The sequence below is a fragment of the Columba livia genome, chromosome 4, assembly GCF_036013475.1.
Source record: "Columba livia isolate bColLiv1 breed racing homer chromosome 4, bColLiv1.pat.W.v2, whole genome shotgun sequence".
In the NCBI taxonomy this organism is placed as follows: domain Eukaryota; kingdom Metazoa; phylum Chordata; class Aves; order Columbiformes; family Columbidae; genus Columba; species Columba livia.
The window spans coordinates 14,626,977-14,652,722 of NC_088605.1; the positions used below are offsets into that span (position 1 = coordinate 14,626,977).

Genomic DNA, 25,746 nt, shown 5'->3' on the forward strand with positions numbered 1-25,746 from the left:
ACATTTGGTCTTCTGCCATTACTACTTCGTCAGCCTTTGTCAAAAGCCTTCTAGAAATCTCAACAGGCTCTGTCAGCCAGAAGACCTTCTTCACAAGTTTTAAAAATGTTAAAAAAACTAAAATGTTCAAAACTCCACAGCTAACAGTATTGTGGTTTTTTTTTTTACACTGCTGATCAAAAGAGGTAACAGACTGTGGGGGCATGGTCTCATTTGGAAATTAAAAAAAACATAGTTTAGAGGATTCTTTCCCCCCAACGTTCCCTGTCTGATAGCTTTAGCTTTCCGTTTTCTTTTTTTGTGATCCAAAGAGCCTGTCCCAAAATCCAAGATCCCTGAAGATCTGTGTTCATGTCTAGACAATGGTAAGATTAGGTGAAGCCCTGTTTCCACTTGTTCCCGTACAGAACTGATTGGAAGATGTAACTTACTCGTGGTTCCTCTTATCACACAGAACCCATGCTAACAGAACAATCAGCAAGACAGAGTATAACTTTGAAGTCATGTACTAAAAACCTCTTTTCAAAAGATGCCATCTGGAAAGACTTTGGGCCCTGTGTTAGATACAGTTTCCTCTTCAAGCATGTTGGTTGGATACTGCAGTGATGTTAAAGGCACTTTCAGAGGAAAAGATGCTGGCAGTTAAATTCCCTTTTTCTCCCTTTAAATTTGACTAAGATCAATTTAAAGAGAAATTTGGATTTTTCAGAGAGCACACGAAAATACACAACCAGTGTGCCATTGTACTACTGAAGTGAGCAATCCCTGTGAAATGTATGTCCATGCCACACGCTATGAAAAAAAAAAGGTGGTATCAGAGGGAACGTCGAGAGGTATTGGGAAGGACAGCTCTCCCTTCGGCCTGTGTCAGAACGCTCGAGGGACGGGGCGGCGGGCAGCACCCCAGGGCAGCTCCGGACATGCCCCCGCCTGCCTCGGCGCAGGTGCTTCAACGCCAGCCCAGCCGCTCGCACTGCGTGTCCCCGCGCACGGGTGACAGGTCCCCACGCAGGGCCAGGCCGTGCTCCCCAAGGTGCCACCTCAGCGCCGGGTCCCTCCCCGCGGGTCGGCGGGCCGGGCCGCGTTCGCAGCGCGCCTGCGCGGCCGCCGGGGCTCCTCAGTAGAGCTCTACACGGCGCCGCCGGCGGGAGCGGCGGAGCGGCGCTGGCCAATGGGGCGGCGCGGTGCTGAGGTCAGTTCCGCCGCGGCGGCGGGCGGGGGGTCGTGCTGAGAAGGCGGCGGGGGGCTCGCCCTGCCCTCGCTGGGGTAAGTAACCTCAGGGCGGGGTGGGAACTGTGGGCCGGGGAGGATGGGGCTCGGCGCTGCGGTGTTTGTGCATCTGGAGGCGAGGGGAGCGGTGGCGGCTGGTGGGGTCTGTCCCTGAGGGGGTAGCCCGTGTTTTTCATCGCCCTCCTCCGCGCCAGGTAAGGCTCCCCCCCGCCCTGCCTGTTCCAGCCGGGCCAGCGCCGCGGTTGCCGGCTGCCCGCCATCCAGTCTGCCCTGCCCGCCAGCCCGGGTGGGCGGGGGTCCGAGCAGCGAGCCAGGGCTGCGGGCCGCGCGGTGCTGCCCCCTGCGGGCCGGCAGCGGCGCGGGCGGAGCCACCGGGCCGGCGGCGGGTGGAGGCTGCGCGGCCTGCGGAGGGGCCGCCACCCGGCGCGGCAGCGGCGCTCGGCCTCCGGGACACGGTCCTGAGGAGGGAAGGAGGGAAGGAAGGAGGGAGGCCGCGCGTCGCCGGAGAGGCGGCAGCACTCGCGCGTGGGTGGCTGGATGCCCAAGGAAATGGGGTTTGTTGGTGCGGGTGGCGGGCGCTGCTGTCTCGTGGACGCCATCGGGCTGCTCGACCCGTCTGGACTGCGGGGCTGTTGTCCAGGTTTGTCATCTTGGTCTTCTTCCCGAGGAAAAGAAGCTTTCGGGTTAGTAACTGTGTTACTGAGCACAATGGAACATTCGGTGTTTTGTATGTAAGTTGAGTTCTTTAGAGTATTTGGGCACAAGGTTCTCTTAATTAAATCCTTTATTAAATTGTGTTGCAAGAGAATCTATCTTAAAAAAGTATGACATGTAAAACTACTTGGGTTTCATCTAAATAAATGACCCATCGCTATAATAGATGTAGCCCAACTATCCCAAAATACACATTTAATTTTAAAAGTGTATTTATTATTAAGAAGACTAATGATGTTGCAGAGGATTTTGCTAGCATTCTGCTCTGCATTGTTGCTACAGTAAAAGGTGATAGTCAAGGCCCTTTTCTTGCAGATACTTATATACATGACTAATTTTAGCAGGAATTAAATTTGTAGAAATGAATTTTAGTGTCTACATGTGTGTTTTTAGAACTGGAAATGAAGAAATACATAGTTTTAATGGGACTCTGCCCCCTCTCCCATTTTCTTCAGTGCCATACCTCCTTGCTTTGTTGCTTACAGGCCTTAAAGCTTAGACTAAGGTAACGCTAAATACTCGTCAGTGTGCTCTGGATATATGGAGAGATTTTAAAAATGGCTGTATATTGTGTTAAATACTGAAATGTGCAGCAGAGATTTCAAAGTTGATCATACATGTAATGAAAAAAAACTGTGTAAACGTCTGAGCACTCTCTAAATGACTGCTTTTGATGCAGTAGTTCTTTGAGAATGTGTTGCTTAGTTTGTTGCCAGAAGACCACCAAGCAATGGAATGATATGTCAGAAACATGTGTCTTTCAGATAGGAATAAAGCCAGGCCTCAGTCCTACGACCACAGAGGAGCAGACCTCCATTTTGGGCCTGCCTTCTTACAATGCCAGTAAATGTCAATACATTGGGCATTTTTTTACCTATGCATTTGAAAAATAGTGATTTACTTTTAATAGTGTTTTGCATAACTTTATGTCATAAGTAGTAAAAATTTTGCATGTAATTAATTTTTTACTGTAGAGTGAAATAACTGTATGTTTTGTAATAAAAGTAACCTCTAAAAACCTGATGTGTGGTCTTTGCTTGTCTTAATTCTCTGCATTGACATTTGTCCTTCATTTTGATGGAAAAACTTCATGTGAATTTCAGATACAGAAAGTGTAATGACTCTGTGATGACATCTTATTGTGAGGCAAACAGTCTTTTTAAGAAGAAATAATTGTAGATAAAATGTCTTTGGTGCATTTGAATTGTTTGGTTTTAATAGAAAATGAGTTCTTTAATTAATACAATACTTTATACTTGAGTGAAGCACTTTGGATCTCTCCCAGTCATTAGGCCTAAAATCAGTGACTGACAACTGGCAACTACATAGTATGGTCAGTAGAACAGTTAACTCTGCTTAACAGAGATAGTCAACCGATGTTAAATGGGTGGTATATGGCATATATATAATTGTACAATACGGACAAGATAATTTTAAGCTTATACAGACATTTTAAGTTTTTTCACAGAGATGCAAATTTTACGTGATGCATCTTGCTGACAGAGTGATGCACAGTGTCTTCCAGTTCTGTTTGAACTTTTTCTCTTAGGAGATGACTTATATGGGCTTTTCAATATCAAAGCAGGCCTTGATTGCTGGATACAGTCGTAGAACTTAGTGTGCGAGATGTGTATGTTTTGCTGAAGTAAGTTTTTACTTATTTAATCACATATGATAAATTCATGTGGATTGTCACACCCATTTCATTGATAGCAGTGTATAATTTGAGATAAAAAGGGAACTAAAACACTGGAAAAGAAATATTCTTATTTGAAATGATGAACTAAGTATTAATATATTTGAAGTAAATGGAAATTTCAATAATATAGAATAATAGGAAGACAGTAGCAATTCCTGTCTGACAGTGGCCACATCAGGAGTTTGTAATGTACTGCAGTGCAAAAATCCCATTTGTACTGGATGAATTTGGCATAGTCAGGCTGTGTAGGATATTTCTGCCTGTTTTTCTTGGTTTTAATTGGTCTTTGTTTTCTAACCTTCATGTAACTGTGATATCCGCTGTTTAGAATGCCTTTTGACTCCTGCAGATCTATTGATCTCTGTCTTGAGCAGCAAGGTTCAAGATGTACTAGTGTTGTGTGAAAGGGGGGAATATTTCCTGTTACTGAGTGCTCCACTTTTTAATGTCACTGAATTGCAGGTGTCTGGTAGAGGGAGTGAATGAGAAATTTTGATTTATCTTTCTGTTGTTGTTTTTCCATTTACCTCTAAGTTTCTGCTTCCATTTTTTTTTTCAAAACTAGGGCCTCTAATTTTTTTCAGTTTCACCTAACTCAGCTACCTTATTGTATTTAAAATTATTTTTACAAACTTCTGAATCTGTCCCTATGAAGACAGGAACTAGAATTGCTTTTAAGACTCCTAGTATTTCTTACTCCATTCTTAATCTGTCTTTTGTTTGCCATTCAGACTCCATGTAGACTTTCAGTTCTTCCTTTAACAGTATTTTTTGATTGGTCTGTGTGCTCTCCTTTTGATTGTAGTTTGAAAAATTGAGTATGTAGCTTTTAATTAAATCTTCTGAAGCATATCTCTGCTAACCCTTTAAATCTCAAAACAAATCTTGGAGGGTATTCCCTCCCCCTGTCCCTGCTGGTATGGAGTGAATGGGTGCTGGATTGCACCACCTCTCTGTATACATTGATGGTCTCATTTTTCTGAAATAACCAGAAGAAGCAAATAATATTTTAAAATATAATTAGAGTGCACTTTGGGGCTTGTTTTATCAAAGTAATGATAAAGTGGGCATGTTTGCATCAAACCTTTTCTTGTTAACTATTCAGCGTTCAGGAAAGACTGGTGAACAAAATAGCTAGGGAGACAATGGCAGTGTCACTTCAGCATCACCTGGTTATTCAGTTCTTTTTTTACCCTGTACTGCGTCTGACTGGGATGGAGTTAAATTTCTTCGTAGCAGCCTGTAGGGTGCTGTATTCTGGATCTGTGGCTAAACCTGTGTAGATAACACTGGTGTTTTGCCTGTTGCTGAGCAGTGTTTCCATAATGTCAAGATTTTCTTTCGCTCCGCCTCTGCTGCAGTGAGTTGGCGTGGGCGGGCAAGAGGTTGGGAGGATATACCTCAGGGACAGCTGACCAGAACTGGTCAAGGGGATAGTCCATACCGTATAACCTCATGCTCAGCAATAGAAACTCAAGTAGAAGGAGGAGAGGGGCTTTAGCTTCCGGAGGGTTGTTATTCAGAGGGTGGCCAGGCATCAGTCTGCTTGTGGAAAGTGGTAAGTGACTTCCTTTGCATCACCTCAAACTGCCTTTATCCAGATCCATAAGCTTTCTTGGTCTTTTCCTCCAGTTTACTCCCCTTCCTACTTAGGGAATGTTGGGGAGCCAGCATGTGGCTGCTTGGCTGCTGGTGGGATTGACCATGGCATATCTGAAATGTGATCACAGTAACTCCAACAACATTTGAAAACTCGATTCTGGCAACAAGGTATTTGTGCAAGTCTGAATGAAAGCTTGGTTTTGGGGCTATATACGCATTTGTTTTCACTTTGATACATAAAGCTATTTGAATTAGGAAAGTTTAGAAGGATTACTAGCATGTTCTTTGGATTACCTCTGTTAATTTTTCTTGTGTCCACTTAGGCTGAGCAATCTGGATGTGTTTGGTAAATTAAAACATTCTTAAAGTGTTTGACAATTACTTGTACTTTCTCTTGAAGGTGGTGGATACTTTTTAATGTTGTCCCGTAAGGTGAAGTTTACAGTGTTAAAAACAATATGAAAAAACTGTCCATGTCTTTAATATTGTCTTTTGTGATCAAGGATGTGGATGGCATAAAGTGCTCTGTGCTTATCTTTTGATCTGGTTCATATAGAATGCAGTTTCAGTACCAATGGATAGCTGTTAACAGAAAAACAAAAGGCAAATACTGATTTAACTTCGCCCTTTCATTTCAAATGCAATTTTAGTTCTGTCTTAAAGATGTATAGAAGTCTTCAAAGCATCTTTGGTCTGGATCTTGAGCTTATCTTTCTCCTCAAATAAAACAGTGGATCTCCTAGCCCACCATCATGCTTGTGTGTCAACAAGATTCTTCTTAAGTTTAATAATTGATATTAGCAGGGGAAGAATTGCCCATGAGAGACTACCAGAAACATTTTTTTTTCTTTCCACTTTAGAATCTGGACAGTATAGGGCATGATGTTACCAACATTAGAGTTGCTTGAAAATAAAAAATCGTCATACCGTGTTACAGTAGTCGTGTATACTTTCCTGCTTCCTAGGGGGCTGCCATTTATTTGTTTTTCACATTGAGATACAGAGGTTTTTCACATGGGGTGTACAGCTGTCTGCATTGCAATGAGATGAGATTACTACACTCCTAAGAACTACGTACTGAGGAGTTTTAAAGGTGTGCAGTCATCCATCTGCTAAAGAGTGAAAAGGACATTATGTTGTCCTCAGTCATTTTTCTAGCTTATTTTTACTGTTGTTTGAGATTACATCGGTATACTTGCTCCTTGCAGAGGCCCATCTTTAGGGCAGCGTTCCCTTAGCAGCTGGGGATATTGGCAGATGGGGCACAGGGAGATGCAAGAAAAACTTTCTGGATCAGGTGCTTCCTCCTGTCAAGCCATTGTGGAGATGCACCATACTGTAAAGTTTTTGTCATTCGTGCAGGATTATTGTAGTAGCACACTGCTTAGGTGAGCTCAGCACTGTGCTTTTGGAGCCCAAATCGAGCCCTGCTCTATGTACACAGACTTGGAGAGGAGCTGGATTTCAGAAGCAGAAGCCTTCTGTGAGATGTATTGAAATCTAAAGGAATAACCTTGTGAAACAGGTTGTCTACATGAATGCAGATCTGTGCAACAGTATGTCTGTAAGTAAGAATGTGTACTGTTTTTTTCTGGGATTGAGTTAATTTTCTTTGTGGTAGTTAGAATATTTTCTTTTTAGCAGCTAGCTCAGTCTTTTCTTTCAGATTTACTGTGAGAATAATGTAATAACACACTGCACTGCACTTTGCTTGGGGCAGAGTTATTTTTTTCTTTCCAGTAGCTGGGCTGTGTTTTGGAGTTGGTTTGAAGAGACTGTGAGGTCTCACTGGGGTTTTGGCTGTTGCTGAGCAGACCAAGCACTTTCTCAGCTTTCCAGTTGCAGGTGTAGATAGAAGCTGGGAGGGAGCATAACGGGACAGCACCTAGACTGACATCCAGGCTGGCCAAGGAGATATTGTCTGTCATTAGTGTTGTGTTCCATGTATAGCTGGAGCCATCTTTTTTGGCTTTTTCTTCATTTTCCTTTTTTCCTGCTGGGATCGTGTGTTTGAGACCAGTGCGCTCTTGTCTTCTGGGACCAGCTGTTTGACATGATTATGTTCAATATGAACTGCTGTCCAGGTCTCCACTCTCCTGGGATCAGCTGTACAGGAGTGGTGTTTGTGATCACTGCCTGGGGATGGGCTGGGTATTGGTCACCAGGTGGTGAGCAGTTGCATTCTGCATCGCTTATTTAGTATTATTATATCTTCCTTTGCTGACCTATTAACTGTTCTTGTCTCAACGCACAAGTTTCTCCGTTCTATTTCAATTCTCTCCCCCACCTCACTTGAGGGGGAAGAGGGGAGTGAGTGAGCAGCTGCATGGTCCTAGTTGCTGAATGGATTTAAGCCATGACAGAATGTTTGAATAAGAAAGGTATTGACTAGATTTTACTTGTTGCTGTTAGCTGTGGACTTGTTTTATATATATCTTGAAAGACTAATTAAGTTGTTAGTTTTCCAAATAATAGTGGTCTCATAGTCTTGACAAAAGCTTAAAGGCTGAGTTCTTATTCATGTTAAATATAGAAGAGAGACAGTAAGAGTGCTGGAACCTGTGGGGCCAAATATGCTGCACAAGTTAATGTGCTGTTTTTACACTGATATTACTGTTTTACCTCTACTTTCCGTTGGCATTGTTTATTTTGCTTGATTGGCATATTCTGTATTAGAAGGATGGAGTGACTTACTTGTATGCTTGTCCACATATATAGAAGTGATTACACTCTGATGTCAATAGAAGTGAAAGTGATTAATTTTGCAGCCACAGATTGTTTTGACTTCATTACTTTGAGAACATGTGAAGTATAAATCACACATTGTTATGAGTTAGTGTTCAAGACTGTTTGGATCTGAAACATTGGCAGTGATTAGAATAGAACTTCCTTCTGTACTTAATTTCTGCACTAACTTAATCCTTGTATTTAAAACTCATGGTTTTGTGTTTCTAGTAACCGTTGTAGTTGCTCTCCTTTTTCCTCCTGGATTTTACAAATGAGTGGCACCTGCACTGTTTCATAATCGCTTTTCCCAAGTTCAGGATTGTATATGAACTGAAATCATATTCTGCTGCTCAGTTCTGTTGCCAAGTGTCTTTCCTGTTTGGCTTATAAATGCATTTCTTAAATGTAAAGTTTTTCATGGTGTGCATATACTTTTATGAATTTATGAATATTTTGAATATGAGCAAATGTTGAACAATTATTTGACTGGGTACGTTTTGCTTAGAGTTAACGGTTTTATGTGCAGAATACAATTAGTGGTGTATTAGCATATTAACTTGCACTCAGCAATTCAGCTGTGATCCACTAATAGTTCAATTATTCATTGTATTTCCATGATCAGTGAATTGTAACTGACTTAATTTTCTGATTTTTATTCTTTAGTGCTACAAGTTGATTGAATAATATTAAGCACATGGAGTATAATATGGATGCAGTTCCTTGAGCACCGTTTCTTCCAGAGTATATCTTCTGAAGACTGTTGGCCTGAGTGATTGATAAGCACCATACACAAGACTAATACCAAGAACAGATTTCGTCTGTTGCTTCTGTGGTTGGCAGAACTGATGCAGAGTCACGTCTTCTGAAATGCAGTTGAAAAAAATGAGGGAAATTTTACCAACGTTGTACCCTGGCCAAGTTAATGATAAAAATAATTCCTTAACAACATCCCCGAAGCAATCTTCTGAGGATAAACCAAATCCATCAAAAGGGGATGATGACCAAAACTGCTGTTACCAAGGGACTGAGGCTGAGAATAGTAAGTTGACACTGATAAGCTGTATAAAATGCAGAAGTGTTCAGAAAATTTCAATGCAAGATATAGAAAAGCATAAGAATCTTGGGTGGACTGAAGACAAAAATTTTATCTGCAAGAAGTGTAGTCATATTACATCACCAGCTTTCCAGTTTGTTCCTGAGGGTGCCAGTGCTGTAGACTTTGAAAAACGTGGAAAAAAATCCCCAAGTAAAACCCAGAAAACATTTAAAGTTAAAAACTTTCTGCCAGGTAAATACTACTGTGATAAATGTAGATTTTCTACAAAGGATCCTTTGCAGTATAAAAAGCATGTAGGTCAACATGAAGAAATTAAATTTATTTGTTCCCACTGTAGTTATATATCCTACACAAAAGGAGAATTCCAGAGACATTTGGTGAAACATACTGGAACTTTTCCGTATCAGTGTGAATACTGTGAATATGGTGCTGTTAGACATGACTATATAGTGAAACACACAAGAAGAGTACATGAAACACCCACAAAACGGCTGTCAAATACTACCACAAACCACAAACAAAAGAAGTCTTGCTTGCCGAGTCAAAGCACTTTATTTGAAAAGCAGAAATATGATAAAATTCCTTATCAGAATAAACTTTCAAGTTCTTCAAATATGGTTTGTGAGATTCCAGATAAAGTAGCTAAGCCAGTCTCTTTGTCTCATGATGTAGAATGTAACGTAAATACAGCATCAGTCCAGGATAAAACGATATTGCAGCCGTCTGAAATAAGTGTATGTGAGAATCAAAGTGTGGAAGTTGAGGTTTATTCACCAAAAACGGAGCCTTTACAACCTGGGATGCCTTTAACAGTAATTGCACCGTCTGAACTTGTAGTTCCTTCTAACTGTTTAGCTCAGATAGTAGAGATTAAAATAGTGAATGGAGCACAACAGCTGGTTCTCAAATTAATTCCTGTGAAAGAAGCAACTTACAAACCTGCAAATGGTGCTGAAGAGGAGCTTGAGAATCAACGTATAGAACAATTTGTGGAAGGAAAAAAGACATCTTCTGTGTCTCAAAATGAGTTGCTAACCATGGAAGTGAATGTAGACAAATTATCCAGTGTTAGTAACCAGTGTAATGTGGATGGTATGTATGACAAGAATTCTGAATGTCTTTGTTCTTCTGATTCTCAGCTCTCGGACTGTAACTCTGTATCTATACAGAGGGATGATGCGTCAAAATTATGCTTTCATTTGGTGAAAGGTATTGATGTCCGTTCAGGTGTTATAGAACTTTGTTCTCAATCTCTGGTGATGAATAGTACTGAAAAAAAAAGTGATCTGAAATCCTCAAGGTGTGAAGTAGATGGAAAAAATAGCTTGCATTATGACTTACATCATTATGAAGAAGCTGTGGATATACCCCCTCCAAAATATGCTGCTATTTCCGAAGATATAAGTTCCAAGAACATTTCAGTAGAGGCTGCTCAGGAGGGCAAAAATTCCCCTTCTGCTGCAGTCCTTAAACAAAAGGATACATTGCCTCTAAAGAGGGATGCTAAAGAATGTAGGAGCCTGCCAGTTAGCTCTACAGAAACGCATTCAGTTGGTAAGAGTTTTGATAAAAAATCTGTTACATCTTCTGAAGCAGGAAAAAACTTTAATGTCACCAAAACTCCACCTTGCGAGGCCACGACTTTTGACTTCAGCAAAGTAAAGAGAGCTGAAACCGTAAGTCAAAAGAATAATCATCTTCTGGATTCATTAGAACTACAGAAGATGGAAAATAAAGGCAACCCCTTTGAGGGACCTATTATTTCATCTGTATTTTCTCTTAGCTCTGGGGCTGAAAATGTTCCAGAGGGTGTCAGATGGGATGACACAACTTGCAGTAAGAAGACAGCGACGTTGCTGTGTAGAAAGATTGCTCAGCTCATGTCTGCTGCTGAATCCAACATGAAATCCATGCCTTTGAGATGTCACGCTTCGAGTAAAAAGGTGCTTTACCCTCAAGAAAATTCAGCAAGCTGTGAGAGGGTCGTTTATGCCGCAGAAGTGGAGCAGCCTGAATCCTTGTCTCAAGTGCATGGTGAAAACTGTGTGATTAGTAGTGAAGAACATAGTGAAGAGCAGCTGCTTACATTTGCAAGAACATCTAAAAGCAGGGTAACTAAAAATGCCCATGTTGCTACTCCAGTGTTCATCCCCAAAGGGACAGTACTGAGAGTGCTGAATGCTACTAGCAGTCAAAACTCAAATGGACTAGAAAACAGGAGTGAAACACCAGCTCCTTCTGTGTATTGCAATGAAATGTTTCTGCCTCGCCCAGTTCCTGTGAGTGTTTCTGAGACACTTGGCAGTAATTTGCCGTGTTTGCATGATCAGAGCGAACTGACTGCACAGCCCCGAGTTATATCACTCAGGCAAAGACCAAAGCGAGAGGCAAGTGTTAAAAATAATACCAAACAAACTGGTGTACTGTTTCAGAAAAGCAGTAGTGTGAGTAAGCAAAGCAAACCTTATTCAAAAAGTCAACCAGGTCCCAAAAAAAAGGTGAAACGAGTGGGTACCAGGGAACTTCCTAAGAGGAAAGCAAGGACTCGGTCAGACACCAGTTCAAGTTCTGACATGTCCTATCTGTTGACAGCAAGACGTCTTCGACTTGTCCCTCTGAGAATGAACCAGCTGATAAAGTGCCCTCGTCGTAACCAGCCAGTTGTGGTACTAAACCATCCCGATGTTGACTCACCAGAAATAATTAATGTCATGAAGACTATTAACAAGTATAAAGGTCAAGTCCTGAAAGTAGTTCTATCAGAAAGGACAAGTAGGTGTCTTGGTGCCAGACGTTATCGAAACCGTCTTACTCTTCAAAATGGTGAGACAGGAAGTCAAGTGAAAAAGGAGAATATGCTAAAAATGAAACTAAAAAAGACCCATAAAAACAACTACCAGGTGGTGGAAACTTCATCAGCTGAAACACTTCAGTGTATGTTTAAGTGTTGGTTTTGTGGAAGAGTATATATGGACCAAGAAGAATGGGTAAGTCATGGACAGAGGCACTTGATAGAGGCCACCAAGGGTTGGGATGTTCTTTCTCTTCCAGCAAAAAAGCATTAAGTGAGAGACTAGGAGGGGGTTCCCCTCTTCTTTTTAATGAGTGCCGCAAACTTGCTTGAAGGAAGATGGAAGTAACTGCTTTATTTTGCCAAAAGATCTCTACTCTTAGCAAAGTGGAAGAGGAGAGCAGAGCTATAGAGATACAGAGAAGCTGATAGTGAAGATTAAGCACTACTTTGCACTCTCATGTTTGAAATTTGTATTGGAGGTCAACTTCATCTGTTCCATAGGAGAAATTTGAAACAAATTTGCTATGCAAACATCTTTCTAGTTACCATTCTTTGTGCTAGAATACTGTGCTGTAACTGGTTTGTGCTAGGTCTTTATGGATTAAAATCTTAGACGATAAGATCTTTGTAAATTTAACAGGGTTTAGTTTGCTTTCTTACAGCATGGTGTTTCAGAGATCGAGCATATGTGTACTGAAAAGCACCTTTGATCCTCTCTGGGCAGCAAGTACATCATAGATTTTAGTGGCAAATTAAGCACCATGCATAAAAAGTAAAACTTAAATGTGAGTACCCCGTTTCACTGAAACAAAAACACTTCTGCTGACGTTGGAGGAAGTACAAGGGTGTAAATGAAGATTCTGTGGGATCAGAGTTGGTCCCACTAGGTCAGATAGCACTAAAAGTTTAGTTTTGTTTGGTACTTAGATTTAACTAGCCTGTATTGTGTAGGTGTGAGAAAGAGAGCAGAACGCTGTCAATTTTCTGTACCATCCTTGTTGAACAGGCAGCGCCGGAGATACCATCAGACTTGGACTGATCGGAGTGAGAAGCTTTTCTCCATATGGTCTCAAGGCTGTTCTGAAATGTGAGGAAGTAATAGCCAAACATAAACCCTCTTGTGCCGTGTGTGTGCAGTCTGATAGAAACGCAATTGCAGAATTGGGCGTTTGGTTAGAACTCTAGCTGGTGCATTGATGCTTATTTATGGGGGGAGCATGCTGAAGATGAAGACTTTTCAAAATGAAAAACCATGTTGCACAGTGTTGACGTTGCCAGTGTTGAACCAGATTTTCAGTGCAATCTTTCATCGTCCTTAAGAATTTGGATGCTGTTAGATTATATTTTTTTGTAGGCCTCAATTCATAAAGCATGTGCCTAGTTACATATTTATGTCTAACGTGTATCTGCTGACTTCAGTGCAGCATAAACATTGCTCAGTTGCTTAAACACTTTCCTAAATCAGGGCCAAATTTCAAGTTTTTAGTGAAGAAGAGCGATGGATAATACTGAAGTCTAATGTTTCTGTAAATGAATAATAAATGTTTGTCTTCATCTTGTCAATTTTAAATCATTTAATGTTCATATAGAATGAACTATATTGAAGCACATATTTACAATTAAAATGAGTTCTTACATTTTTGCAGGTAAGAAAATCAATACTGACTCTAATGCTGGATGTCTGTTATATGTTTGAACTGGGACTACTCTTGGAAAAACTGGTAGTTCCTAACTCTTTCTGCCGTTGTTGCGTTTTTGTAAACCGTTTAAGCTGGGAATATTTTTTTATATACTCCAGTGGCTTATACGTTGTTTTGATAAAGTATGTTTTTTATCTGTATTGAAATGTAAATATTTTAAAACTGCATCTGACTGAGGCTTATTTTCAAAACTGGTTAAAACATTGCTTTCTAATCATTTTGCAATACAGTGTTAAAATTCTTCAGATAGTTGGTGCTTTGTCAGACCTTTTTCATCATGTACACATGGACCATTTTTGTATCATTTGTATCAGACCAACGTATTCCAACTTCCTTTTGTCCGTTTCGTCAATAATAATGAAATGATAGTTCTCATTTTGTATTCAAATAGAATTATATTTTTTTAGATGGGTACAGTAGAGGGTTTTTTCACTTCGTATACTTTGATGCAAACATAACAGTACTATTTGCATTTTCGATTGTGAAAATAGCTTCCACCTTAAAATTCTGGCATATCACATAAAATAAATATGGATACTGTTAACATAAGAAAAAACATGGTGAAAATTCCTCCTTTGTTTTAAATCCTTCAGTCCAGGTTACTGCTTGAATTAATTTTGTTTCTGTAGAAGCTACTAAATAAATAGTTTTAAATTTGCTTCGTAAGAGTTGTCACTGGCAAAATTAGAACATTGCTCGTGAAAGCTGTACTGAGGGGCGGGGAACTGCTGATGCTCAGCATTATAAACTCTAGGTGGTTTAAGTACACTAGTAATGCTTGTCTTCTGTAAGCAAGTCTACTGTTCTAGTAAATGTCTGCAAAGCTTTGTATGTCACTGCCATAATCTGCTATCTAGATTGTTAAACTGTGTTTCTTCAGGTTTAATTTAGAAAATATTTATTTTTGTTCCAACATGAAAACCTTTGGCAAGTTAAATTTTATGGCGGCTATGAAACTCCTGAAGCAGATTACATTATACCTCTTTTCCTTTTTATGAGCTCTGACAAACTCTACTTAGCAGCTTCTGTTTTGTTAATTTTTATTCTTATTGTTAGATAATGTAATGTCAGAATAATTCCCTTGAAGTCTGAGAGTCTCAGTGGTTTGAAATAATTACAATGAATGTTCTCTTGCATTTTGGTGCAGGTTGCAAGGAAATAACAACCAACTGCTAAATTTTTTTAGAGCTAGTTTGTGCCACTACATACTACATTGTACATTGTGTTGGGATGTCATGCTTTGGGCTTGAATGTTTTCATTCCGCTTGGTCCTGTTCTGTAAGGATAAAGTAACTGAGTTTGCTTTATTCCAGTCACCTAGTCAGACTTCTGGGTATGCTTAGAAATGAGGGCTATGGATGCTTTGCAGAAAAATACTGAAGTTTTGTCTTTCATATTTATAATGAATTTAGTTAAGCCTTCCAAACCTGAAATTATATGAATAAATATTATCATGTCCTTTGCTGGAAAAATATCACATCCTTGTCTTCTGTGATACACACTAGAACATGTTTTCTTGCTGAGTTTGAACCACGTCTGCTGTTCCTGCTGATGGCTTTTATCTCTATATTTGCACATGGTATGAATTCAAACGGACTGTTTGCATAATGGTCCTACTGTGTAAGTGGTTGACAGCTCAGATACGGTGTAAAGTATTGCTACTTAAGCTAAAGAATAAGTGTTAGTTAAGTAATAGAATTTACATAATGAAAGCTAGCTTTATATAATCTGCTCCAATATCTATGAGCACCAGCTGACACCCACTGACTTCAGTGGCTGCTGAGCACAGCTCGTTACTGTGCAAACACATAAGCACACTGAATGAATTTGTTATACAGTGAATACTCAGTAGCATTTCACCTGTATTTTTCAAAAGCAAGAGTATAATTTGCATATGACTGTAGTATGTTTTATTTGGTTTTGCTACTAACTGAGCTTCAGTGATGTTTAGGTGAGCAAGACTGGGTTTGGTTTTCGCCTTTTGGAAGGTACAGTGCAAGAAAAGCGAATTGGTCAATCCTTGTCAAAATTTCAGGAGTTGGTCTCTCTTAATGCTTTTCTGTGAGTTAATACAACGGCATATACCTTACCTGTATGCTCAAATTTAAAAACAAATAGAATAAAAAAATGGGAGTAGATCTGTGTTCTCAGTGGAGAGAAGTGTTTTTAGCGGAGCATCTAGAATGTTTCAGAGTATTATGGGGAGCTCCTCACTCCGGCTAGTCCGATTTTTGAGACATCTAAATAATTTTTGTGTTGGCATCTATACAAACAAATCAGTGACGTTAAGGCAGAAAACATCTTTTACGCCACTTGAATGGATGTGTCAGGTAGCATTGTTCTCTCTGGCTTCCTGATTTATCCTTTCCATCAATGAGTGTGATGGGAACATATTTGTAGAAGTCAATGATTTCTTTCACAGAATTAAATTTCTGAGGGGAAAAAAGAAAAATTGTAATCAGTGACCGAAAATGAAATTGCTAGATGGTTTTATCAATAACACTAAAGGACTTGCAAATGACAATATTAGAAATAAGTAATATTTTGCATAGAATTACGATTAGATTAGGGGAAGCAATCATAAAAGGAAAAGCACCAGATTTTAATAATCTTATTTCCTTTGTGTCCCTCTGTCTTGTGCAGGAGAAAGCAGCAGGCTGCTTCAGGGAAAAGGGGAGCATGTCTAAGCCCTGGGAATGCAGTATGACCTGTAAAAGTTTGTGGTGGCAAGTGTGATAAGAGATTTTGAAAAGATGAAGCAACTATAAGTCATGACGAACTTCATGCTGTCGAAAGTTACCCTTCAGTAGCAGTACATAATACTTTACACTGCAAGTTTCTTTGTACCTTTTTAAATGTACCTTTTTTCTTATTGAGTTAATGGAGAAAGTTGCTATGAAATCCCTTTGGAGTATGGAACAAGAAAGGTCTCAGCAGGGTTTTACTTTCATTCTCTGCTGTTCAAAACAATGATATCATCCAGGCCCGTTCTGAAAATTATAAAGGTGTGGTTTGAGAGTCCTGAATTGATCAAACAGCAATGGAAAGCTATCCAAGGTATTTATCCTCTTACGTCCTGGTGGGAGTCGCTTAGTCTTGCCATTCTGCTGGTTAACAGTTTTAACTAGTTCTCTTAGCTGTGTGTAGCTTGTAAACTCTAATCATGCCACTAAATTGTCACCACACCACTGTTGCTCCTCCTGAGCCATTCTTGACTCACTGGTATTAAATCTCTAGAGCTGTACACAGTGATGCAAGTTTGCTGTGACATTAATACTTATCCTGTATCTACATTATATCACATTTACCAAAAGCATCGAAATTCGTTGTGTGTGTGGTGGTATCTCATGGTAGTCTCTGTCACCTCCACCTGATTCACACCTAGTTGATAACAAGAATCTGATTAAATCGGTGATTTGGTGTAACTGCTCCTGTATTATTTTAAGATGAAAACTATTTGATCTCAAACCCAGTGTGCTAATTTTTGAAGGTTTATTTTGTTAACTTATATACATTTTTCCACTTTGCCTTTTGGTCTTTGCCTTATGTTCAAGGTCACTATTGCTACTAGAAGACTAGGCAAAGCTTGTTTGTATTTTATGTCATATGAAAGTAATCCTGACTTTTTTTAATTCTAAATTTATTCTTTATCAGCACCAGTTTTTTGTTGTTGTTGTTGTCTAATGTTTGTTAATGGTTGGAAAGTTTAAAAGTCTTACTGTAGTTGTTATTATGCTTTGGAACGTTAACTTCGCTTCACTTGGCTAACGTCATATTACATTCATCACTGTACCTATTAGCTGTAGCTTTTCGGTAATGGGGCAAAAATGTCTCAGTTGTTACTTAGATTTTTTTTTTTTTTTCCATATTTTATTTCATCCTGTACTCCTATTTGAGTTAGTGGGATTTAAAATATTGACCTCTGAGTTTCTTCATGGCTGCTAGAACATGAAATTGACTTGGACATTGTACCACCGATGATTCAGAACTCTGTCTTTGGCCTTTCTAATGGAACCTCGCAGTTTGTTAGGTGTAAAGTCACCTAAGGACTTAAAGATGAAGAAAATTCAGTACTGCAGAATTGTTCATTTCCCTTCAATGTCTGAAGAGACTCAAACTGATCTCTGCTGTCCTAGGAATGTCCTGCCTCCTGGTTTCCAGACTGTTCTGGGAGACGGGAATAGGGTCTCAAGGATTGCTCATGAAAGCTGTAGTTATTAGTTGCCTTGGGGTGGTGGTGGGACTCTGGACTGTGTCACATATCCTCAGGGAGACCAGTTTGTCCTTGAACTGTCATTCAAGCCGTGGACAAGATGTTTACCTTGTAGACATCTCTCAGTTGAATGTACTAGCATCCCCTGACGGGTGTTCACTGTGCCCGTTTTCCTGGTGGCAACTTTTGATGTGACACTGTCAGTGGGAGTGCTCCCTCATCTACTCTTAATGAGTCAGACCAGTTTAACGGCTGATGAAGGTACTTGGATCTGATCCATTTGTCTCACTTGGAAATGAACTGAGTTGAATTGATGTGACTTGTATGACCAACAATTTGAAAATAAAAGTAGCAGCAAATAGTGATAAGGAGTGGTGAGGATGGAGAAAAGATCTCTGGCCACAACAGTGAGATCCAGAGGTATGTGTTGGGCCACGCTCTAAGCTTCTATGTAAAACACACACTGAGCTGAAGAGGAGTCAACTCCTGCCTTTTAGTTACTACGTTGTGAGTTGAGTCCACTACTGCAGACGTACTAAAAGCTTGGATTTTGTGTGTGACAGATCTAGTTTTGCAATGGTGATAAGAAAAATACTTAATTTTTGTGTCACGATCAGCTTTAAATGTGAGCAAGTTTTTTTTGATTTTTTTTAGTTTTCAAAAGAACTGTTTATATGAAAAGCAGCAGCATTACAGGTATCTCTGAATCTTTAATACTGAAACTGACTGGGAAGGCAACAGCCAAGTAAAGGGTGCTCAGAACAGCAGTTTTGAATGTAAATGCCTAAATTTCTCGTGTGTCCTATTGGGGGTCTGGTCTTTATAGCTTTATGTGATTTGGCCTTTAGTGAGCCTAGTGTAGTATATGAAATATGTATGTGGATATGAACATCTGTGGCTAAATTGCTAGTGAAAGATACAGCTCTACTAACAGTTAATGTGCTTTTTTTGTCATGTTGACGTAGAAGTGACAATTTTTAAAAATAGATATATGGTGATCAATGCATTTTTCCCATCTTATGGCTTTTAAGGGCTATATGAGAGCTAATGATGCCCTCAGAAAAGCTGAATTAAATACATTTTAAAAATTGTTAATAAAAAGTCTTTTTTGGATCATACAAAGTGTTAACACCTTGTAAACTGCGTATGAAAAATCAAGAGTTGCAATAGGATAGTGAAAACTATGAATAATGATGTGTAAGAAAAAAATAAGTTTTTAATGGATGGAAAAAGATTAATCCAGAAGTGAAACATGCTGCAGAAAATCAGTAAGATTGAAACTTTGAATAAAATGAACAAGTGGGTAGAAATATTAATAGGTCCGCACCTGTTTGTTGTTTAAGTTGTTTTCTCTTTAGCGTGTGAAGAAGAAATAATCAGCTAATGTAGACAAAGCAGCTGGCCTGTCTGCATTGCATACTGCAAAATGTGGTGAAACAAAGGGAGGGACAATGGAGAGCACACTGGAAAGCAATTTAACAAGCATTGGAAAATTATAGGCAGCAATTTTTCTGTAACTCACAGCCTTGCAAATTGTTGTCACCCTCCTGAGAAAAGAACTTTAAGCAAGGTGCAGAAGTTGAGGTGACAGTTTTTGGGGAATCCTTTCAGAGTGCCTGAGATGGAAGTAGTTCTGCTGAGCGAGGTTAGTGCCATTGATTGTTCATTATTGCATATGTTTTGTGCCCAGTTTAGCGTTAATTTTATTTTCGCGTCTGCTACTGAGAAGAATGCACAGAAGCGAGATGCCGTTATTTCTTTCGGCGGCTCCCTGGTACATCACTGACTAGTAAAGCGAGTCTGAGATTTTTCTGTTGTAGTTCATCTATGGGAGGATTTCTGACTTAAAGAGAAACAATACTCAACATTAAAAAAGAAGGTTTAAGGTAACATGTCATGATTACAGATTTGGCCTGGTAGAGCCAGGTCTTAGATACGCTGTTATTAACCAGGTGCTTGAAATCCCTATTCTGGAATTGTAACTTTATGACTTGACTGTTGTCAGTTCAGACCCACTGTTTAACATACGTACTTTCTGTGCAGAAGTTGAAACAAGCAAAAAAGTCCTAAATTTTGATATTTCCTGAGATGGGAGGGATTGTGTTCTCCTTCCTTTTAGTTCAGTAAAAATTGTCCAGATGAATTTTTCAGGTGATTTTCTAGTTGCCTTAATTGTGAAATCTGTTAAAATGATGAATGTTTAGTGTTACGTCTTTATTCTGTAGTGTTCTGTACAGATATTACATTATCCTGTAGTTTACTGTATTTCAACTCCAGTCAGGCTTTTTAGTCAGTCATTGTTTCTAATCTGAGCCTTTGTTTTTAAAAAAAAATTCAATGGGGGCCATTACAGCAAGGCTAAACAGTGCAAGAACCACAGAAAACTAAACTTGTTTTCTCCCTAAATCATTCTAAAACTCCAGGAAGTCTGGGAGACTTGGTTCAGAAATGCAGCCAATGTTTTACAGAAGAGCAGTGTTTTCCTACAGCAATGCCAGGTGATGGTACCTGCAGTACAGTACAGTTCTCGTTCGTTCTACCCTTCCACCTCAGTGTGCCTGAGCAAGGATCTTTTCCCCTCCTTATTAAACCCCAGTGTTCCTGAAGAACAACTTCCCAGTAAACGTTGCCCCTCATCTCTGAAAGTTCATGAATCCTATCTCACCATTTCTAAGAAGAATCCAAATATAAGTCTTGAACCTGCCCAGTTTATCAGATTAGCTTGGGTCAGTTTTAATTTCAGGTTTTTTTAAGTCTGTCTGTATAAAAGGTAAGTTTAAAAAGTATTGACACACAGAAAAAAGATGTAGTTTAAGGTTCAGCTACAGAGGCTTTTGCTGCTTCACCTTAGTTGGATTTCTGACTGTCATTCACATAGCTAATGACACTCCTAGTAGTTTGTTGCTTTGCTTTTCTGGTGTGCAGCTGGTCCTCCCTTACGCTGAATTTCATGCTCAGATGAGCGTTCTTTGAGTTTCTTTTAAATTTTTTTTTTTTGAGAGATGACTGACATCTTTAGAGAGGTGACTGTTGCAGTTTTCACTTTTTCCTTGTGTGAAAGACATGCAAGTATGGTATTTGTTATTTAACCATATAGGTTATCATGAATATAATTGAATTTATTATGTAAAATAGCATTGCTAATCTAAAGGGATTTTCTAATTGAAATTTAGCATATCAGAAAGACTGGTGGGGATTCACAGGATTTAATCACTTTTGAATATCCATGACAACTTTAGCCTCATTCTCGCTAAGATATTTTTTGCCTTTTGCTATATGAGAGACAATTAGTGGTTTTATGCAGCATTAATAGCAACAGGCCATGCTGTCAGATATGTGAAATTGTATGTATTTTAGAATATCTGCTGATACTACGTTAGCATATTTTTAACTTGTTATAGTATGTATACCTGGAAAAGGAGGGCTGTTTAACTCTTTACTTTGCAGGTGTTTACTTAAAGTAGGTAGACGCTTCTTCCCTGTGAGGGTGGTGAGGCCCTGGAACAGGCTGCCCAGAGAAGCTGTGGATGCCCCATCCCTGGAAGTGTTCAAGGCCAGGTTGGATGGGGCTTGGAGCACCTGGTCTAGTGGAAGGTGCTCCTGCCCATGGCAGGGGGGTTGGAACCAGATGGTCTTTAAGGTCCTTTCCAACCCAAACCATTCTATGATTATAAGTACCGAGGAAATTTTTACACTGATTTAAATCCGAATTTGAGCACGATATGCAAAATTCAGTTTTAAATCATTATCTTGAAGTTGCTTGGAACTTTGAGTTGTACTTGAAATGAGAGCATTGTAAAAGAAACTTTAATGAAATAGCAGATTTGTTATGTGGGAGAGTTTATAACTAATCTTTAGTATTAAGAGCTTGTGAAGTGTGACATAAAAGCAGTAGACTATAAAGATGGGTGGGATTTTACTTACATCATCTCCTCTGAGCCCTGTTCCCAGTGCATATTGTTGACTCTCTTCCAGAAAACGTACTTTAATGTTGTATACCCTGCTTCCATAGTAGACAACCAAAACATATGGTTCAGCATTTGATTTCGTTGAACAATCTCTAACCAAGAATGTCTCATCCTGTATGACACAGATTTGAATTATGGATTGTATGGTTAGTTCACAAAAAAGCCCCTGTAAGCTATTCTGAACAGTTTCCAGACACTTCCTCCAAGAGTTTACATCCCAGGTTTTGAGATAAATTGTACTTACAGTGTTTTCCAGTAACAGTGCCTTCTCTGCTTCATGGCGATCATAATCTCCAATGTACCATTCATATTTGTTTAAATCCTTAATTTTAAGACAGCATAATCAGTGTATAGAAATTAACCACAGCTGGCAGAAGCAAAAGGCAGTGCAAACAGATTATATCTACTCTTCATTTTTAGCAAATTTAGCACAGTTTATAAAAATAATTGCAATGCGTCTATATCAAGACACCCTGTTAGGAAATCTGAATCAAATTAGACATGTAAATTCTTATCTGTGGTTTCAAGAACTCGTATTGGTCTGTGTTCATGGATGCTCAATACCCACAGCTTTCAGACCATTTAACTTCTTGGAGAAATACTTTCAGTAAACAGCAGTTGTTATGTTATATGTGTGCCCTATAGTGATAATGCAATTTTCTAAAACCCGTCTCTTTATGAAGCGAAGGGGTCTTTACCTTTTCAATGGGTTGGGTAGGAGGTTGCATTTCCCATTCTAGAAGTGAATGTTTTGATTTGTTTCTGGGTGCTGTGTGTGGCGTCGGAGATGGTGACCTCTTCACTGACAAATTCTCTGCATGTAACGTGGACCCTGTAAAAGTAAGTTCAGAAGGAAAAAAGCTGTATTTTTAAAATGGAAGTTATAGTTTCATTTTACCCTATCACTTTTACTAAATAAGTATGAGAACAGCATTTACAGCTTGGAAATACAGTATTGTGATATGAACCTTTAAAATGAAGAGCTGTCAGTTATGACTGGCCTTGCGCTAATGCAGCACCAGTGCTTTCAGATTCATGCCCTAGGAGATTTAACACATTAGTTTCCTCATGTTTTTCAACTGTCATCACTCTGCCAGGTTCTTGAGCACATAAGCATGGCAAAAAAATATTCAAGATAAGCTACTAGTAACATAGCAAATGCTAAATAAAATAATAAATATGGGACTTTTGTATTCTAGAAGTGTAACAGTTCATTCTGTTCTTTCACCTTTTGTGTTGGATTGGAGCTGTTGTTATGTTGAATCGTATTAAAGCCCCTTGTCATCCCATTGCCAGCCAGCATTGTTTCATCCAAGCTGTTGAAAACTTAAAGGATTCAGATGCTGATGAATTTCAGTCAGCTCAGCGACTTGTTTCACTTAACGAATTTAGGGCCAAGACGTGAGGTTGGTGTGGCATTAAGGAGAAGATGAAGGTGGTGGCTCCAGCTGCGTGTTCCAGCTCCGCGCTGCACTGCTGAGGAGGCAGCCGACTGAGAGAGCTTAGGTAGCTGAAAACCGTCCTCCCAAAGCAAATGTGATTACCGTCTGTAGATTAGGGCTGCTGTTTCCCAGCTAGACCCAGCTCGCCATGTCACTGGGGAGCTGTGTGGGTTCAGGGGATGGGATGGGAACGCAGAGTGTAGGGTAATGTGGGAGGCTCGCGCTGAGCTCCATGAGGATGCAGCAGAAACAGCCTGGGATATGCAGTAGTGGACTTTCAGTGTATACATCAAATGCACGTTGTAGGAGCACAGCATGGGGGGAGAATGGTTAATTGAAGATAAAAACCCATCATATCCTGCTCTACAAAAGAAAGCATTTTTGTTTGTTTCATGCAATGCCGGTGGGAGAAATGACCAAGTGACTATTGTTAGAGTAAATGAGAAAAATGTGGTTATCAATGGTTTGCATCTTTTCCTTCTGGTTACTGTCACAAGAGACGGTAGTGTTTGCCAAAGCAGTATTTCATTACTTTTTATCAATTCTTCATGCTTTATCAGTTCATTATTTTTCTGTCCATACATCACGTATGACAGAATATTGAAGAAATTTGACTTGGGAGACATTCTTTTACAGAAGAATAGTAGTTTTCACTGTGTTTCACTGTTTCATGCATACATGTACCATGTTCTGGTTTATAGCAGCATTATGTTTGTTTTTAAGAGAGTAAAAAACATGCGCTGATCTCAACACACAAACAGCTGTGGTCCATTCAGGAATTAAGTCACTGTTCAAAGGGTCTGTGACCAGACATCTACACTGTGTTTCTGTAACCACTTTGAGTTGTCAAAGTGCAAGTATGTCACTGTTCAGCTTATTGCATCCTGATTTTGGCATGTGTTCACATTGCATTTCTGGTGGCTATCCCCAGATATTTTGTTTTTAAAAAGAGACCCCACAGCTAGGACCATGTTTGCTTTGTGACTGGTGCTATGTATGTTCCGTAATTTTTTTTCAGGTATGTTTTAAACTGCGGGACAAGAAGTGGCAAATGATCTCGCAATGCTCGTGGTCTGGGCCTGGTTAACAACAGCTCAACGAGAAAATAAGAAGGTTTTATATTTTTTAAGAGGAAAACATTGTTTTCAACAATAAAAACTAAAACTATCAGAGAGAAATATGTACTTACATAGCGTAAAAAAGGAAATTTGTATAAATTTAATAAAATTAGTATTTCTTCTTTAAATGTTTTTCTAATCCTAACATGGGCTTGAAAGGAAAAATTATAGGATAGCATGTGAAAAGGCCACTTGTTTGTTCTGTCCCTGTTGTTTCATGAGCGCAAGGAATTTATAGAGGGAAAAGGATATTGTGCTGTCCCAGAGAGCCTGAATGACCAAGAGCAGTGGTTGGGATGGTAGGAAGTGCCTGAAGCGGAGATGGCTGTGGGGCACCTAGGAAAAAGACTGAGGGTTGACTGAGGACAGCAGGAACCAGAGACCTGCTTGAGCTTTGTGGATTCTGTAGAGACAGATTTTTTGTAGGTATCCAGAGGAGAGTATGTGGAATTGGACCCCCAGCACAGGAAGGATGTTGATAACCAGAAGTGGCTCAGTGAGGGGCCACCACTGGAGTCAGGGAGCTGTGAAACAAAGCTGGGGGAGGTGGGCTTGTTTAGCTTGGCAATGACTGAAGTTAAGGTGGGTCCTGCTTGCTCTGAACAAACAGTCCATATGTTCTTCCTGGTGTTATTTACTTTTACCATAAATTCACATTGTGCAACTCATAGGCTTTGGCATGGCGTAGGGGTTTTGATACGAAAGTGCATTCGCAGAGGCACTTAAAAGGAGAACATAGAAGTATAGTAAGTGTAGTCAAGGACAGTAGGAAGTTACCAGTGTGGATGATTCCTATAGCTCCTCAGTCCCCAAAGCCCCTGGGTCTCCCAAGGTGTGAACTCTCTTTTTAAGGAATGGAGACCCAGCATTTTAATGACATTCAAAAAACCAAATAGACCCAAGTCATGTTATTTACATGTACTCCATCTAAGATATCGATACACCTCTTTATCAATGAATCTGTTTACATAAGACAAATAGTTTCCTTTATTGCATCTTTTATCTTTAGTATGCATTTCTAAAAAGGGAAATGGTGTTTACACAAGAGAATCATAAGTGTTTTCTTTTGCTTACACAATTCTTATCATGAAATTTGTTTAATAAAGGGATTTTGCTTTTTAAAAGTCTGTCAGTAGATGCTGGGGTGTTTTTCTGTCCTTGGTTTTTAAAGCAGGTGTAAATATATTGAAAGGGATGAGCCACATGCAATTTGGGTTAAACACTAATGAGGCTGTGTTTTCCTAAAATAAATTAGGTAGAGGGGCTGGTGGATGACAGATACAGTATGATATGACAGCAAAAAGCTAACAGAACTTTTAATAGTCCTTGTAGAAGTATTGTCTTTAACATTAGAGACACAGTGTGTGTATGAATGTAATGAAGCTGCTGCTGTGTGTGGCATCCAGTTCTGGCAATCTTACAGGAATCCAGGGCAAACGAGCAGAGGGGTGTTGCCATGGTGCCTGGGCAAGCTGCACCACA

The 25,746-nt window shown here is 39.7% G+C and overlaps 2 protein-coding genes across 12 annotated transcripts in view; one reads left to right on the plus strand and one right to left on the minus strand.

The window, feature by feature from the left end:
* Nucleotides 1-1,105: 1,105 nt before the first annotated feature.
* ZNF518B (zinc finger protein 518B) lies at nt 1,106-24,392 on the plus strand. Of its 11 annotated transcripts, none has more exons than XM_065060541.1 (3): nt 1,106-1,192; nt 8,636-12,016; nt 16,167-24,392. In XM_065060541.1, the coding sequence occupies exons 2-3, from the start codon at nt 8,840-8,842 to the stop codon at nt 16,257-16,259; spliced, it is 3,270 nt and encodes a 1,089-aa protein (XP_064916613.1). In that variant the 5' UTR covers nt 1,106-1,192; nt 8,636-8,839; the 3' UTR covers nt 16,260-24,392. The 11 variants fall into 11 exon arrangements, with proteins under 11 accessions (XP_064916613.1, XP_064916618.1, XP_064916610.1 ...); XM_065060546.1 differs by lacking the exon at nt 16,167-24,392 and adding an exon at nt 12,830-14,079; XM_065060538.1 differs by having other exon boundaries at nt 1,109-1,266.
* CLNK (cytokine dependent hematopoietic cell linker) overlaps nt 15,624-25,746 on the minus strand; it is a 59,305-nt gene continuing 49,182 nt past the window's right edge. The window contains exons 14-17 of the mRNA XM_065060547.1: nt 22,403-22,536; nt 21,949-22,026; nt 21,661-21,816; nt 15,624-15,955 (exon numbers count right to left, since the gene is read on the minus strand). Of these exons, the coding sequence (XP_064916619.1) occupies nt 15,809-15,955; nt 21,661-21,816; nt 21,949-22,026; nt 22,403-22,536 (515 nt within the window). The 3' untranslated portion in view covers nt 15,624-15,808. The remainder of the gene's footprint in view (nt 15,956-21,660; nt 21,817-21,948; nt 22,027-22,402; nt 22,537-25,746) is intronic.